Source organism: Zootermopsis nevadensis, unplaced genomic scaffold (assembly GCF_977971745.1).
Source record: "Zootermopsis nevadensis isolate Lab colony 2312 unplaced genomic scaffold, Znev_1.0 Znev_ptg000002l, whole genome shotgun sequence".
Taxonomy (NCBI): Eukaryota; Metazoa; Arthropoda; class Insecta; order Blattodea; family Termopsidae; genus Zootermopsis; species Zootermopsis nevadensis.
The window spans coordinates 23,680,879-23,697,538 of record NW_028259134.1 but is presented as its reverse complement, the minus strand read 5'-3'; the positions used below and the strand labels follow the sequence as shown (position 1 = coordinate 23,697,538).

General features: G+C 46.5%; 2 protein-coding genes across 4 annotated transcripts in view; both read right to left on the bottom strand.

Moving 5' to 3' along the window:
* The window catches only part of rols (zinc-RING finger and ankyrin repeat domain-containing protein rolling pebbles), an 83,404-nt gene extending 81,674 nt beyond the window's left edge, over positions 1 to 1,730 (bottom strand). The window contains exon 1 of the mRNA XM_022076058.2: positions 1,466 to 1,730. The gene's annotated coding sequence lies outside the window, so the exon portion shown is untranslated. The remainder of the gene's footprint in view (positions 1 to 1,465) is intronic.
* A 5,109-nt stretch (positions 1,731 to 6,839) lies between these two features.
* The window catches only part of LOC110835648 (uncharacterized), a 94,684-nt gene continuing 84,863 nt past the window's right edge, over positions 6,840 to 16,660 (bottom strand). For 2 of the 3 annotated variants that reach the window (XM_087354511.1, XM_087354506.1), the window contains exons 6-14: positions 16,094 to 16,217; positions 15,652 to 15,985; positions 15,123 to 15,410; positions 11,723 to 11,920; positions 11,408 to 11,500; positions 9,978 to 10,073; positions 9,078 to 9,270; positions 8,567 to 8,751; positions 6,840 to 8,315 (exon numbers count right to left, since the gene is read on the bottom strand). In XM_087354511.1, the coding sequence (XP_087210637.1) occupies positions 8,293 to 8,315; positions 8,567 to 8,751; positions 9,078 to 9,270; positions 9,978 to 10,073; positions 11,408 to 11,500; positions 11,723 to 11,920; positions 15,123 to 15,410; positions 15,652 to 15,985; positions 16,094 to 16,217 (1,534 nt within the window). In that variant the 3' untranslated portion in view covers positions 6,840 to 8,292. The remainder of the gene's footprint in view (positions 8,316 to 8,566; positions 8,752 to 9,077; positions 9,271 to 9,977; positions 10,074 to 11,407; positions 11,501 to 11,722; positions 11,921 to 15,122; positions 15,411 to 15,651; positions 15,986 to 16,093; positions 16,218 to 16,660) is intronic. The other variant, XM_087354507.1, reaches the window with a different exon arrangement.

Below are 16,660 nucleotides of genomic sequence, written 5' to 3'. Positions count from 1 at the left end.
ATGGCACATTCCAGATGCTGTTTACCAGAAATCATCTGGATTTAAAACGCAGTTGATTTGTAACAAAGAAGACGGCATCGATTAGCAATGCTTAATTAGAGTACAGGCTTACGTAATGCTGAGCTAATGTAACAATTAACGTATAATTGACGTCGTGGCACAGATGTGTGGTTTCTATGGTTACATTAATTACGTATTCAGTCAGGCTCTAAGGCATTGAATTCCATAGCGTACATTATCCACGGTCGCCATAGGAACGAACTGCTTGAACGCAGGATCGATCCCCGCTCGATAAATTGGCGATCATTTATTTTTCTGTGAACGTAAATCGACCTTTACTTAAGGGGCCGTGGGTCCAGGACAATTTGGCTCAACTGATGACGTCAGATTTCTTCATATTCTTGGCATCACACGCGTGCGACATTCGAACACAGTCGATCTAGCAGCTTCACGCGTCATGTTTCGGGATCTCGAGGGGCCACGTTTGTGTCTGTACTCCACCACAGGATGCATAAAATCTGTGGTGGAGTTTACGCCTAAATCAGTATTAAATTTCGCATTCTAAGCTGCAGCGCTGTCAACCAATCAAACATAGATTTTACTTCGCGTTACACGAGACGTCGCTTTGGTCCAATTGCAGATGAACATTTTTCGATCGACTGTCACACAAATTAATGTCGCTATTTCGCTTAATATTTGCTCGTCTTCAGAGCCAGGTCGTGACTAAAAATCCATCTTGTTTTAGCAATTTGATTATTCTCGCAATTAACAGAGATTATATCCTTAAACAGCCTCAACCAGTTGATCTCTGCAATGGCGAAAACTGTTTTCTTTATACATCTTATTTTTAGACGAGCTTCGGCTTCAACGTTCCTCCATTTTTACCCGTGAGGCCTCCAACTTTACGTTTATTTGGTCCAGATCTTATTATTTTTCGCTGTTGTCAGGAACTCAAATAAATGAACTGAATTCAATTACAGTTCAGCCGACTAGTTCCTGTTATGAATCACAGAACTGGTCCGACTTTTATAGGAATTACACGAGGCAATAACCCTCGCCCCTCTACGGAAAAAGACAATACGAAACGGATAGGTCGTCGAGATGGAGCGAAAGTTACACGAAGCAACTTGTTTGTTAAGGTCCGGCCGGCAGAGCCTCCCGCTTATGCGTTCATGTTACAAACTTCTATCAACGAACGCGCGGAATCTACCGAAGTACGTGGGGTGTGGTCTTGGAGGAACGTTCAGTCTTCCTCCTCAGAGTGGAGAGCACGAAGAGCAGACAGAGAACCAGCCGTCCTGGATGTGGTTTTACTCAGTCCTTCCTCTCGAATGATGCGTCTCCTTGAAAATCCTTTCCACTTCACTGCGTATTATTTTGTCCCAGAAATTGTTTGGCGATGAACTAGTAGTTGGTAGTTACTAAGTAAATTACTTAAAAAAACACCAACAACGAGCAAACTCACCTTCTTCAGGAAGACCCGTCGTCTGCTGGACTCGGGCGAAGGGTCCGACACTTTGATCGAGTCGAGTGATTGTTACATGAAATATTTAATCGAATTCATCGACGTGGATAAATCGGCTTTCGCTGCTTCTCACGCGTCGGTCGAATAATTTGGGTTCACACAAACCGTTACTTAATTTTCAACCCCATAATTTGAGGGGGTAAAGAGACGGAGAGTCACTTGTGGTTGCGAGAACAATCCATGGAACTACCGACTGCAGCGCCGGGCCGTGTGGAACTAAGGGCCTGGGACCGCGTCTCGTGGCTTTTTATAAAACAGCAGTGTCGGATCAGCTGTGTAATGCCGCCTACAGCAGCAGCAGCTTCGCCCCACAGGATGGAGGAAAGTCGAGGGACATTCGTATTTTTAAGTGACACACATCACTTACCACGAACTTGTATTCGCAGCGTCCGCGTGTTTCATCTTCGAAGGAACTGAACGGATTTCATTAAGTCTGAAACTGGGAGTCTAAAATACAATTGGGGGAGGGGGTGTTTAATAATTCAACCCCAAAATCCGAACGTCACATAAAATTTGGATGCTATTAAAATCTACATTTTTAATTTGAAAGACGCCGATTTTCTTAGTTGCGTAGGTAGAATAACGCTTTATAAAAATTAAATGATTGTGAACGGAGATTTGGGAAACACTGAGCTATAATACCTAATATTAAACATCGGGACAATTCACTCTTACGTTAACGACGCTATTCCAACTGCAGATGTTACTCTGTGTAATAGGATGGAAACACAATATAAGGACGAGGTGTGGCCTATTTTAAGGTACTATCCCAGCACTCGTGCGGCTAGAGAAAAGCTAACCAGAGCGAGGAACAACCCGGATAACTCCAGAATACGGCCACAGCAGACTTCGGGGCGAATTCTTTCTAAAACCCTGGCATTTGTTCCTCCTGTCCTGACCAGCCTTCTCGGAACACCGAAAATCAAGAGGGCGCGGAATTTCATTGCCTGAATTCCAAACGTAGCTGTTCGCTTCTGTTGGATGCCTTTAAGGCTGGCGGCAGTCTCAAGTTTTGCCCTGACCTGTACAGACTTTCCACGGTTTAAATTTAGTCTGTCTCCGCGTTACGTGTTTTGCAAATGGCATTCGACGTCTGTGCCACAAAGTTTAAGTTCACTGACATACTCTGCCCTCCGCACAATCCGATGCAAAAGCGCGGCTATCACAGTGGTCATTGCACTTCGTAGCTTAACACCTGCAGTAAGTATCCTGACGTGGGCCTTCACATTTCTAAAGTTGCCTGTCATTACAGGATCAGTTTCGATTTGTAGCGTCTTATCATTGCCAGGGAATTTTATTTGGGTGCATTTTAAAATTATGGCAGTTACGACGTTTCGGGGACTTGCTCATTTTCCACTGCCTTTATCTCATCTCACGTAATTTTGATGCGATAGAACACACAGCTACCTGCAGAGGTCAGTTGTTATCATTTGTTGCCCAGCTTCACTAATCCGGCTGGAATTTCTCTCTTATTTCATTTATCTGCTGGAATTCTGAGGCCTGCGGTCGAGTTCGTTCCTTGCCCCTAAACTATGCAAACGATATTCACTCCAGGACAGCGAAAACGGCGGCTCGCAATTTTCGCTTGTGTAAACTCGTGGAGGCGGGACAATTAAAACCTTCTCCCACGCTCCCGAAGGATAGCCGAGGACAGCAGCGTTGATCCGGACTCGAGTACTATCCCGTTAAGAACGGCAAATTTTCATATTTCCGGTTGCAGTGCCTAACGAACTAACTGTGTGACTAACACCGCAACAAACGAATAAGCTAGGTAACAAACTACCTGCGTGTTTAAGAAACCAAACCCAACCACAGATCCACTCCCAGGTTCAATCATCCGACTATTATTAATACAGAGCAGGTGACGTGAAGCCCCAGTCACTAGACAGAAATTTTAACAACTTCGGCGCAAACACATTTAAATTCCTTTTTTCATTTTCACATCTGAGCTCTGCCCGTAATTTCGTCATCACAGCTGACCAACAAGTCCATAAAATATTTCCGGTTTAACTGTCCTAATTTCCACCATCCCTACCAGTTCACCTCGAGGATGGAGACAGCATCTACCAAACTAGACGGCCATTTCTGTCGGTGACCTCGTCACCTGCTTCAGCAATCAGCGACTGTTAATTTGAATTCGTAATCTTCGTACGATCATCACCGCAAGTAGCGATCATTTCCTTAAACAGCGTCAACCATTTGATCTTCGTAATGGTGAAGTGCTGTGTTTTCTTCGCGGTACGGTCTGAGTTCTCGACTACTTTTAGATGTGATCAGTTGATATTTGTAATCGTGGAGTCCTCTGTTTTCTTTGAGGTAGGGACTGAGTTATTGGATGATATTTGGACGAGCTTCGGTTTCAGGGCGCTAATAGAAAATCGATACAGTTTAATTTGAGCTTCGTGCAGTCAGGGTTGTTACGAACAGAAATTAAACTCTCATGACAACTGTTGGCGTAGATGTTCAGTGTAAAATTTAACTGAAATCTGTTTCAGCGGTTTTGCAGATGATACAGACGGACGGACGGACATGATTTCCCCGCAGTCTGTCCATTTTATGCTCGTCTTGCAAAGTACACACAACCAGGCGGGTAGTTCCACCACTTGCACAAGCAAAGTTTCTGCGGGTAAACAAAGCGAACTGCCAAAACAAAACTTACTGCAGCTCCGGGCCATCGGTGAAGCAAAATTAATCATGACGGAACACTCCGTTCCAAAATTCTCTTCACGACCAACGAACTCGTGCACGTGCTATAGGTAAAAAGTCAGCAGGGAAGGTGGCGTGTTCCAGAACACAGGCGTTCTTTACGACTCACATTCTTGTTTCAACAGCTGAAGTTTAATATGCGACTACGACACCTCTGACTCCAAGATATTAAGTTAACTTTTGCAGACAATAACTAACGCAGAACTGCTCAGCTTTCGGGGATGAGGCCTGACCGAATTTCAAAATCGTGCAAAAATAAATCCTTTAGACATCTGGCTGAGGTTTTTGCACGGTAAAGTGTCCATTGCAAGGGCTTCTGTAGTACAAGACGAAAACACGCCAAAGGCTAGAGAGAGATAAGCAGACAGACGTTTGTCTGTTCTACTCAGCTCGTCTAAATAACATTTAAGAATCCAGTACGTACCGCGAAGAAAACACCGCACTTTACCATTGCAAAGATCAACTGGTTAACCTTGTTTAAGGAAATAATACAACTAAAACGCTAATTAACCTTTGGAGCCGAAGCTCTTTCAAATGAATCTTAAGAATTCAGTCCGTACCGCGAAGAAAACACCACACTTCACCATTACGTAGATCAACTGGTTAACGCTGTTTAAGGAAATAATCGCAGTTTATAATAAGACTCACATCAAACACGTAATCTCAGAACGTACAGTTCTTGACTAAACCAAGTCGGCCTTGAAAGGGTTAACTTCAGTTCGCATTGCTGCAAGATAACCCCAGGTTCACAGGAAGCTTACACCTGACTTTATCGTCATCCTGAACGTGGAATTAACCGCCACTAAGTCTTGAATTGATATCGTCTTCCAGTTTCTGCCGTCCAACATCCTCGGGGTTCTGACAGCATTGTGGGGACACGTGTACTCAAAGTGTCCGTCCGTCTACCGAGAAAGCCGCCTGTAACAGAGTTCATTCTTCAGATGCCGGGATAAGGAAGGAGACTGATGGATGGGGTTATCTTAATGACAGATGAGGAGCGCGGAGCAGCAGAGGAGACGCGATATATAAAGGTATCAGGAGAGCTTGGCGCTCGATATTCTTACCTGCAAGGAGTAAACAGCGTGGCTGTTCTCTTAAGACGGCTACTCTCAAAAGTCAAATGTTCTTTTGAACGATATTTGTCTCTGGTGGTTGCTGGTATAAAAAGCTGTCTTCGAAAAACAGAGCAGTGTGTTCACTACAATATTAAAAACGAACCAGAACGACACACGACCCCGCAAAAGACGGAGCTAGAGAAGGAGGGTTCAGGAAGGGTGAAGATGTTTTGCATTTAAATGAAACCTAAAATGACATCGAAATTTCTGGACGCACACAAAAAATTACAAAACACCAATAATTATGTGCGCTAAAGGAAGGGCTGGGCGTCTTAACAACAGCAGATTTTATTTGCATATTCTACGTGCAATGCCATAAGAAAATCGCTTGCCTGTCAGTTAACTCCGTAAAATCTGGAAGCTTCGTACGTGCAGCACATCGTCAGAGAACTAACCGGCTAACAAACGTTACTCGAAACTGACGTTAGTATTTGGTTTAACGAAATTAAAATTTGCTCGCTCTGTCTGGGCACCATTAATGCCTGAACGTAACACAGCTGTTAACGCAAAGCGCGCAACATCTAGAAACGACGTTTTGACACGTAAAAATTCGTTCGATTCCATTAAAACTGCGGCCTTAGCGTGGATTAAAGCGTCAGATGCGATATCACAATTTCAAACAATTCTCTGTCACGTTTAAACCCTTAATCCTCTCATTCATAAATATTCCGACTAGTTCACGAATTTTTCTGTCTAAATGGATTTAAACTACAAACGCAAAACTTTTGCTTTTACTACAAAACTGGGCTTAAACTTTGCAAAATACCGACAGCCGAGTTAGAAATTCCTATCACGTGACTATTTTCAATCACATGTCACACGCAGAGCAGCACGACGTAAATTTGTAGCTTCGTCTGGATTCGAACCGACAATTCGTGTTCTCTAGTTGGAAAAAAAGCGCACCTCTTACACGGCAATTTCTCATCGCAAATACCGGGGCATCACAACACGTAATCTTGGTTCAGTGACAATTTTATTACCAAAGTTCATAAAATAAATATATTAAGTTCTTAATACCGCGTAATAAAAAAAGTTTATCAGTAAATAAAAAACCCTATTAATCTGAACACCCGGTATAATACTTTTAAATTAATTATAATGAACCCGCGTAATCTTTGAACTCTGCTGTACGCTTTGCAACAATTTTTAACTATAGGGTTACAAGAACTAATTTCACGTTAACTTTTAAAACGACTGTCATTTGCCACCCCTGACTGAGAAGCAATTTTTTTATTTGTCATGCATTTGACTATTAAAAATTACGTGCTTTTCTGCGCCGTGACTATGTTTTTACGACAATTATACAAACAAGCGCAAAATTCAAGGAAGAAACGTTGTATGAATTTTATACGCCAGTAAGATTAATTTATTATGCATTCGTTGTCGCTGTGTCCTGATTAAACAAATGCGAAAATTGTAATTCCCGCCGCTCACACGAGAGCGACGTCGTACTCATTAAGGTTTAAGGAGACTGCATTAATGGAGCGAGTGCGTTGACGAAGAACCAAACAACTTTTATTTATGGTAACAAATAAATTACAATATTAAAGATAACACGACAGTGGATATGTTTCAGAATTGTACAAATTTCTGTACAGTCGACAAAAAATAATATCTTCTGCCACCTCCAGCTCCAGACATTATTTTGACAAAACACTCACGTACACTCACGAGTGTGGTCTAAGGAAAGACTGACAGAAGAAGAAGAAGAAGAACGCGAAGTATTGGGCGGGTCGTCAACACGAATAACAGCTAAATCTGCAGGATCACGTGGTTTTATCTTAAGTACAATGTAAACCTAACAGACTGGCAAGTAATACACGAATAACCATTTTATCAGATACAAAAGGGTTTTAAAGTGACGAGGGAAAATCCTGGAAGTCTACTCGGGAGCTACGAGTGAATTAACACTTAAATACGGACATCCCTACGATTATTGAAGTACAGTGAGTTCCTGCTTTCCGAGTATTTGTAACTGAAACAGCATCACACAAAACATATCTAAGAACGACGACGTTCAGAAACGTCTCCTTCCCGACTGACCCTCAGAGGATAAATACGAAATTACTGAACATCAACTGACGTCAGACGAGGTCTACGGCGAAGTACGCGTTAAAAACCCTCGGAAGAACGAATACACATGGATCGGAAGAAACGTCGACGCGAGTCGAAAGAATCCGACGACTGCAGGATACCGGAAAATGTCTACTCATCGCAGTTCCAAGAAATGCAACGCCACCGCGTACCTCGGGCTGAACATCTTTATGCCAGACGTCGATTAAATACACGGAAATCATGTTTGAAACTGCCTACGACACATTCACGACGTTTCGGGAGTTGGCCTCGCTGTCACTTTTTTTTAATTGAAGGTTTCTTTATGTCAACGAGAAATGTAACTCATAATTCCGTCTGTCCGTTCTCGAGGTTTATTAGAAAGAACGAATGGAGGCCGAACTTAAGCTTAAGAGCGCTTCATCGTCTCCGTAACATTTCAGAGCTGCGTGCGAGACGGGAATAAATAAATAAAATATCAAATGAATTTCTGTAGTAATCAATCACTACCGATAAATGCGCTGAAATGTCCACGCCGATCGCGAACGATTACATAAGCGAATCTTCGCTTCGTGAAAAACTTCGGGAAGTTTTCACGACGTGGTCATTTGTAAAATGCGATAATATTCGTTGACTGTAAATGCCAGCGCAGAATTAAGAACCACCAAGTGACATTATGCGAAGTGAAATTCAACTCCCTACACACGACAGTGACTGGTACAATATTAAAAGGGTCACGTGTCCTAGAACATAGGTACGATGGTACCGCAGACCATCGCTGATGTCTCTGCGAGGGCAGTCATCCACAGCTGTGAAATGTTTGTAAGGACCTCGTCTTCAGCGCCAGATATGGACAGAAACGGTTTGAACCTCCTCTCCCACAGGACGCAGAAATTATTTCAAGTTCTGCCCTGAAACTACGAGAACAGGCGTAAGACGCAAATTCTCAACAAGTCTTTCGTCAAAACAAATTACGTCATTAACCGGAACACTGAGGCGTTCTTGGAGCTACTGCCGTCGGTAATGCACTACGACTGTATTACCGATGCATCTTCGTAGTCTTCCTCAGTTACCAAAGCCTCAAAGCGGCGTCTTCCTGCCTCACTACTAAAGTCTGCAGCTGAAACAGCGTCGTTAAATGTTCCCGACGGCAGAGCGCGCTACTTACAGTGTTTGCTGTCCGCACACTTGTACACGGTTCGGTAGAACGTCTTGTAGACCGTCTGGTACTCGGGCTGGTTGCGAACACAGGCCTTCCAGCCCCGGGGCTCGCAGTTGGTGTCGGCGCGCCTGTTGATCAGTCGCCTGAAGCCCCTCGTGTACGGCTCCTGGTACGGCCGATACTCGCACTTCCTGTGAACGAAGACAAAAGACTCTCGCGTTTCCTGTTCTTCTGCGGTCTGGTCGAAGTGGAGGGCTCTAGGGTGGAAGGCAAGGCGGCGCTGAACCTGGAAAAGCTGCTCCGATTGTAATTCATTCGATTCGATTCGATTTCATTACCCCGGAAACTTTCAGCAAGAATCTGCCGCAAGTTAACCGGAAGCCTTCCTCTTTGATCGCGATTAGGCAGCAAGGTGGAACGAATCAGGACTTCATGTAACATTTTTTGAATAACCCTAACCCAATTACGAAAACCGACTCTTTAATTAAGAAAGAGACGAGAAGGTTAATCGACGCACCTCTTTTCACATCTGGTTCCAGAGGTGCCCGGTTCGCAGAGACATCTGTTGCCGGAACTGCAAGTCGCGCCGTTTTCACACGGCGGGTCGCACACTGGATCGGCGCAAGTGGGGCCGGTTGCGTTGCGTGGACACTCGCACTGGTCGGGACCCACGCACGTCCCACCGTTCAGGCACGCGGACCGGCAGGAAACTGCGGACACACGCGGCAAACGCCATCTCGTCTCAATGACATTTAAGAATTCGGTCCGTACCGAAAAGAAAACACTACACCTAACCATTACTAAGATCAACTGGTTAACCTTGTTTAAGGAAATAATACGACTAAAACGCTAATTAACCTTTGGAGCCGAAGCTCTTTCAAATGAAACTTAAGAATTCAGTCCGTACCGCGAAGAAAACACTACACCTAACCATTACTAAGATCAACTGGTTAACCTTGTTTAAGGAAATAATACGACTAAAACGCTAATTAACCTTTGGAGCCGAAGCTCTTTCAAATGAAACTTAAGAATTCAGTCCGTACCGCGAAGAAAACACTACACTTCACCATTACTAAGATCAACTGGTTAACCTTGTTTAAGGAAATAATACGACTAAAACGCTAATTAACCTTTGGAGCCGAAGCTCTTTCAAATGAAACTTAAGAATTCAGTCCGTACCGCGAAGAAAACACTACACTACACCATTACAAAGATCGACTGGTTAACGCTGTTTACAGTCAGAATCATACGAAACTGTTAAAGCAGCTGGTACATATAGTTACCAGTACGCTTCAAAGGGTTAAATATCACGGAAATAATTTAATTAGTTTCAGAAATGAGATACGGATGGAGGGTCATGACGTCTCCTCATGTACCTTACCGCGAGGTTTAACAGCGACTTTACTGAGAGACTCACAGTTCTGGCAGAAGGAGCCGCTGGTCGCAGGAGGGCAGTTGCAGGCGCGGGGCTTCACGCAGTGGCCCCCGTACCTGCAAGGCGGATAGCAGACGGCTGAAACCAGAACAAGGCGATCTGTCCATTGGGAAACACGTGGCAAGCGCACGTACGCACACACACACACACACACACACACAGAGGCGTTTTGCCTCGGACGACACCGAGTGTCCGCATTTCTGAATTCTCAGGAACACCTGTTACGCCGTCCCCTAGACAGTTCGACATGGACCCTCCTAAACCAACCCGAGAATAACTCGAAATTTGATTTTGAGCCATAAAAGAATCTTCCTCGTACAAAAACACAACTGCGTCGTCTCTCACGTGCGGTTTTCCTAGGAAAAGAAGTTAGGCCGCTCTTGATCCAACGAGAAGTACATTTTCTGTCCGTCTGATATGGAATTGTCTGGACAAATCACACAACGAAAAAGTTACAGCTCCGAAGACGTGTTAGAACAAGACAAAGGAGACGCGGCCCATACGTCACAATTAGAGGTCTGACAGATACGAGATCCACTGGAGCGCGAAGTAGCTGCCCCCCCCCCCCCCCCGACGGGGCGATCGCCCGAAATATTCGAGCAAGGCTCCCCACTGCCGTACAAACACTGACAGTCCTAAAGAACGGCGTCTCTGCAGTTCCATTGTTTCTCTCCGGGCGCCAAGATTAAAGAAAGTTAATTAACGTAAGTACCGGCCTGAGAAGCGACTTTTGCATTAACGCTAATTAAAAGGACGAAACACAGTCAGAATTAACCTATTAATGTAATCAGTGCGCTAAGAACAAGAAGGCGAAAAGGTTAAATGCAAATTACACGCGTCTTCCGCCCCAGCGAGCCCAAGGTGTTTCTCCCAGCCCCGTGTGAGGAGCCGGACGTACACTGGAACAGTCCTCGAGGGCGGTCCGCTGGAGCACGGCACAGCCACAAACCGTGGTCTCGTAAGCGGCTACAGACCTTTCGGACGAACATATCGCCTCCATCTTCAGGTGTCACGACACGGAATACAGCAATTCAAATTTTCACCGTCTTGTCTTCTCCGCATTGCGAACGGAAAGTTCCTTCGCTCTTTTTCGCTCGTTTTCTCACGTTCTGATTTGTCCTAAATCGGAAGATGAGGAAGGACTCGATCTCGTAATGAGCCCAGCATCCCGCCTGTATCATGTGGGGTAAGCCGCTTATGAGAACACCCGTTTCATCTACAAAATAATCATTAAAGTACTTTCGTAATGCCAAGTTTAATTTAAATTGCGACTGAACTGAGATAAGAAGTAGACTTACCAGCCTATGACAACGATCATCAGAGCAGTAGACCCGTCCCATGTAACGGGCGCAGCTAGACACACAACGCACGCACGCGCGCGTACAGACAGAAACAAGTACAGAGGTACTTACGAGAACATCGCGGCTTCAGAAAACCGGACCGGCAAGTGCACACCCCGGGACGCGCACAGACGCCGCCACTCAGGCATGGCGGCTCGCACACCGCTGTGGGGAGACAACACAACGAGTTGAGGGCGATCTCTGTCCCAACACAAGCAGGTTAATGCAGCGGGTTCGAACATCAAACACGCACTTGCTGAAAAAGCTGGCAGTCACTCACCTGGCTCATCGCCTTTTAGCACACAAAACCCACCTTGATGAAGGCGGTTCGCCTGCGGCCCGGTTTCCGACCAACATTTCCGTAAGCACTTCTCACTTCTGACTTACGGTTCTGGCAGCGGGGGCCGCTGTAGTGAGGGGGGCAGACGCACCGGTCGGGGTCGCGGCAGTAGCCCCCGTTCTCGCAGCCCGGCTTGCAGGACACGCGCTCGCATCGGCGACCGGAGAAGCCGGGCAGGCAGTGGCACGCGCGTCGCTTCAGGTGGCAGAGTCCCCCGTGCAGACAGGAGCAGGGCTTCCGGGACCCTGGACAGCAACATGGACAACGCTGACCGAGAGGCAGACATGTCAGGGGTTGGTCTCGACTGACGGAGATACGTAACTGCGTCGCAGTCGGGACTAACGAGGGTTAGGAATCCTAATCCGCTGTTAAGTGATCTCTTAGTCGCAAAGTAACGAACGAATTACTTCACCTCTTAATTTAAAGCTCTCGTTTGAACGACCCAGGAACCTAGTCTCGACTCACCCTGCAACAGATCGGCTGAGGCGCTGACCGCCGCGTACGTCGGTCTAATGTTTCTGTTCTCGGGCGCTCTTAAGATTTTTAATCCACTTTTAAACTTCGACCCACAGACGTCGCAAACATTTGGTGGCATCGGCCTCAGGGGAAAGAACAACTTCTTCCAAGCTTGCTGAGATTTTGGTTCATCGTCTGGGTTCCGACCCAGTGGTTACCAAAGTTTCGGTGAAATGTAGTGCCTCTGTCTTCAGGGCAGAATATAGAGTCAGTATCCTAGAAAAGCGACGGGAAATTTTACTCGCAGTTCTGGAGTTATTTACAGGAGACGCGCGAACAGAGTCCTGCTGGCAAGCTCATATCCTGCCACAGGAATAGCGGCTCCCCTCTGAAGTGATAAAAACTAAACTCGTCTGTCGTGGGCGCTGCCTTGCCACGAAGCGACTAATGAACTGCTCACAGAAGAAGCCCCCTCTCTGTTCCAGGTGTTGGTACCTTCCTTGGTCATCATTATATTCATGAACGTGTATATTTTCCCGTCATCCTTGACGGGCAATTTACTAGCGAAGATGGAATTTAATCGGCGTATCTTGCACTCGCACGTGTAGTGGATCGCGGATGGGCAGGTAGCCAGTCAGCCAGTGCGAGGGGCAGTCACCACGTTCTTCAGAATCGCTATCCATCACAGCGAGCCGACGATGACGTGGGATCGCTTCTTGCCTGGCAGCTGTTTGTTGGCTCAGGAAATCCACCGACCTGCACTTGAATGAAGTGCAGCCTAGGGGATAGACGTCAGTGGCCCCCGAGCCGCCAACATCACGAGATTAATGATCCCATATGCATTAAAACTTCAGCAGGGGAATGAAGTTGTTTGCTACGACGGAGCGAGGGGGCACTTTCGCGTTGCAATGCGACCTGATGTCTTGGGTATGGAAGTTTCTACAAATTGATTGCAAAACTTTCTAGAAGCAGAGAACTTCGGGCTACGGCAGATAAGGAATGATTTCGCTCTCAAGTTTTAAATCATGTCGCGCTTTATAAAGCAGAATAAACTATCGCTTTGAATTTCCAGAACTTTCGAAATGAACCGTGAATATTCGACGGGGTAGTGAACAGGGGAAGAGCTCAAGACGACTTGCTGGTGAGGAGGTCGTGGAGGTAAACTCCACGGATTCCGTACCTCGATACTGCGTGGGGGCGGTACAGAATTCCTAGAAAATTAAATTACAGACAGGCCACAAAATGCGGTAACAAGGCTGACCTCACTCAAACGCCGATCCTGTAATAGGCAGAGGTCACGTTTCTTCGCGCTTCTCCCAATGCACTCCTCTTGACCCACAGAAGAGACCAATCGAAAAATACTTAAACCCGACATCGAGGAACTGCGCACGACGGAGAATTCTGAGGGACGAAAGAATTTACTTTTCAAGCAACGAAATGGTAAATTACACTGGAATGAAGCGACCCTCAATAACGTTTGATCAACAACTTTCAGTATGGACTCGCAACACCGAATTTCATCTAAATTCGTTGAGCAATCTCAAAGACGCGCTTGGGCAGACGAACGCAACCTCCGCATTGTGCGCTCAGTTCATGCGTCATATCTAAAACTTCGTTTGTGTGTGGTAAAGTTTTGGATGGAAAGTCTGGGGGGAAGGAACCACACGAAAGACACTCGCATGGATCGGAGGATAATATTAAAAAGGACATACCAACCACGTTTCACCAAAACTGTGTTATGAACCTCGAGAAAATATTGAAAACAGAACGTACAGTCTACACGCGGGGTCTCAGGGAGAGGTGAGACTGGGAAGGAAACGTTTCCTCAGGGGACAAGTCCGAACGGCGAACGACAGAATTCATTATAAAAGTCTTGCAGCCACAGATCGATACGGGAGCTATCGGAATGTTTGGGAAGAATGGAGCGGGATCAGAAGAGACGAGACGAGATGAGATGGAGAAGGAGGAGGAGGAGGGATTGAGCGACGTGAACAGGAAATTAACCGTTTGAAGACGAAGAAAACACAGAACCACTGGTTAACCTTGTTTAAGGAAATAATACGACTAAAACGCTAATTAACCTTTGGAGCCGAAGCTCTTTCAAATGAAACTTAAGAATTCGGGCCGTACCGCGAAGAAAACACTACACTTCACCATTGCAACGATCAACTGGTTAACCTTGTTTAAGGAAATAATACGACTAAAACGCTAATTAACCTTTGGAGCCGAAGCTCTTTCAAATGAAACTTACGAATCCAGGCCGTACCGCGAAGAAAACACTACACTTCACCATTGCAAAGATCAACTGGTTAACCTTGTTAAAGAAATAATACGACTAAAACGCTAATTAACCTTTGGAGCCAAAGCTCTTTCAAATGAAACTTACGAATCCAGGCCGTACCGCGAAGAAAACACTACACTTCACCATTGCAAAGATCAACTGGTTAACCTTGTTAAAGAAATAATACGACTAAAACGCTAATTAACCTTTGGAGCCAAAGCTCTTTCAAATGAAACTTACGAATCCAGGCCGTACCGCGAAGAAAACACAGCACTCCACCATTACATAGATCAAATGGTTGACGCTGTTTAAGGAAATAATCGCTGTTTAATTGGAAGAAAACGTGACAGGCAAAGGCGAAGATGTAATTTACTGTAACGTCTCAGTGCACAAGTACTGGGCGACTACGGTGTATAGCGGGCATGGAGGTAGGGTTTAATTGCAAGTTCATGTTACCTAAATGTAACATCGATAACAAAGAAACAGTAGGCCAGGATGTACTGACGATTTCCGCGCTGAACTCCTTGAATTCGACAACCCGGACAACTTTAACTGGGGGGGAAGCCGATGCCAAGTTTCGTCTAAATCCGTTTAGAAGTATCGGCGAAGCATTATACGTCAATTACATACATTTGTTGCCCTAGCGGGGGATCGAACACGCGTGATCCAGAACGAGAATCGAATTATGATCGATCCCTGAGGCCACTCACCACTCAGCACCCAATCCGACCCGTTCGTCGCGCTGCTGTGATGCAACTTCCGGTGTTTGTGTTGTTCCGGCTGCTTGCTTCCGGGAGCGGAGCGGTTTGTGACGGGAGGGTAGAACCTCTCGGGGGCGGTGCACTGCCCCCGGCTGCAGGTCCGTGTCTCCGTGCGCTCCCCGCCCGCCTCCATGCATAGTTCCAGGCGACTACCGTCGTCCACACATCGCGAGTACCGGGATTGAGACCCGGTGCCACACGTCACAGAGCAGTCGCTCCAATCAGACCACTCCACCTCTGGAACACAAGGACGACAAGCTGCACGCTGCGAACGAGATAAATCGTGTTCAAGCAACGAAAATGTTCGTTGCCATGGAAACTCGGAATTAAAAACGACGAAGACAGTCACTCCGACGCACAGCGTGGCTGTGTCGGACGTTCTGTTCGCTGCGTGAAGCCAAGAATTAAAAACTGCGCTACACGAACCGAAAGCAGGCAGTGCCGGATGTCAGACGTCGCTGACACCCGGAACCCTCACCGTATTGCCCCTCCCCCAGGGCGCCGCTCCCCTCGTACAAATCCTCGTCGCTGCTGCCGCTGTCGAGGTCCTTCTGCTCAAAAGTCCTGGCATCGTGCCTCGGCGGTGCCGAGCCGACCGCGTCACTGAGCTCGTTCGTGAGTTTCCACAGAGGCGCCGGCTCCTTGTGGTCGTAGACGACCCCCTTGCGGCTCTTGGTCCGACGCCCACGACGCTCCCTCGCCTCGCCGCCGCCCTGCAGCAGCGAAGGGTCCAGCAGTGGGATGCGGGTTGCAGAGCACTGCTGACTGACGGCGCTCGGGTTGGGAACGATCGTCAGCTGTTCCAGGTCGCCCTGAGAGAGACGGAGAGACACAGAGGTGTGGCAGATGATGAGATATACCAGTAGAGGGGGAGAACGGACCTGCCACTTGCTGTACCCGCGGCCGCCGGCGTCACTTACCATGAACAGGTAGCCGATGACGATGTCTGCGTCCGCCGGTGTGTCCAGGGAGTTCCTCCTGAGGATGTCAGTGCCCACCCACCCGCAATCCAGGAAGCTGCTTACCGAGCTGTCGCCATGAAGCCTGGAACATTGCCCAAGAAAAAGTTTTGTGACCAATCGGCTTATGCTACCGAATGATACAGAAATCTTAACCCTCGGCAACACCTAGCAACTTTTGATCTGAGGAGTACTCCGTTTTCAACACCAGAAAGCAAATTCCCGTGGCCAGCGTAAAGGATCGACGGAAGGTGGAGTACACAGAGTACACACAGTATTCAAACTTGCACGTAATAACAACGAAAACACACAATAATTACAATGATCAATATGAACTACCGGTCCATCCAAACAAGAATGAAGACAAAAAAAGGTCTTTAGGTTGACTGAGCCATAAGTCGCTTTTGCTCTGCCTCGTTAGACGCTGACAACGCAGAAGAAAGTTTTTGATAAGAAACCTGTGGGCTATGACGTAACGAGGCTGTGCGTATTTCGATAAGACGAGCTCCGTCCAAAGAAACAGGTGCA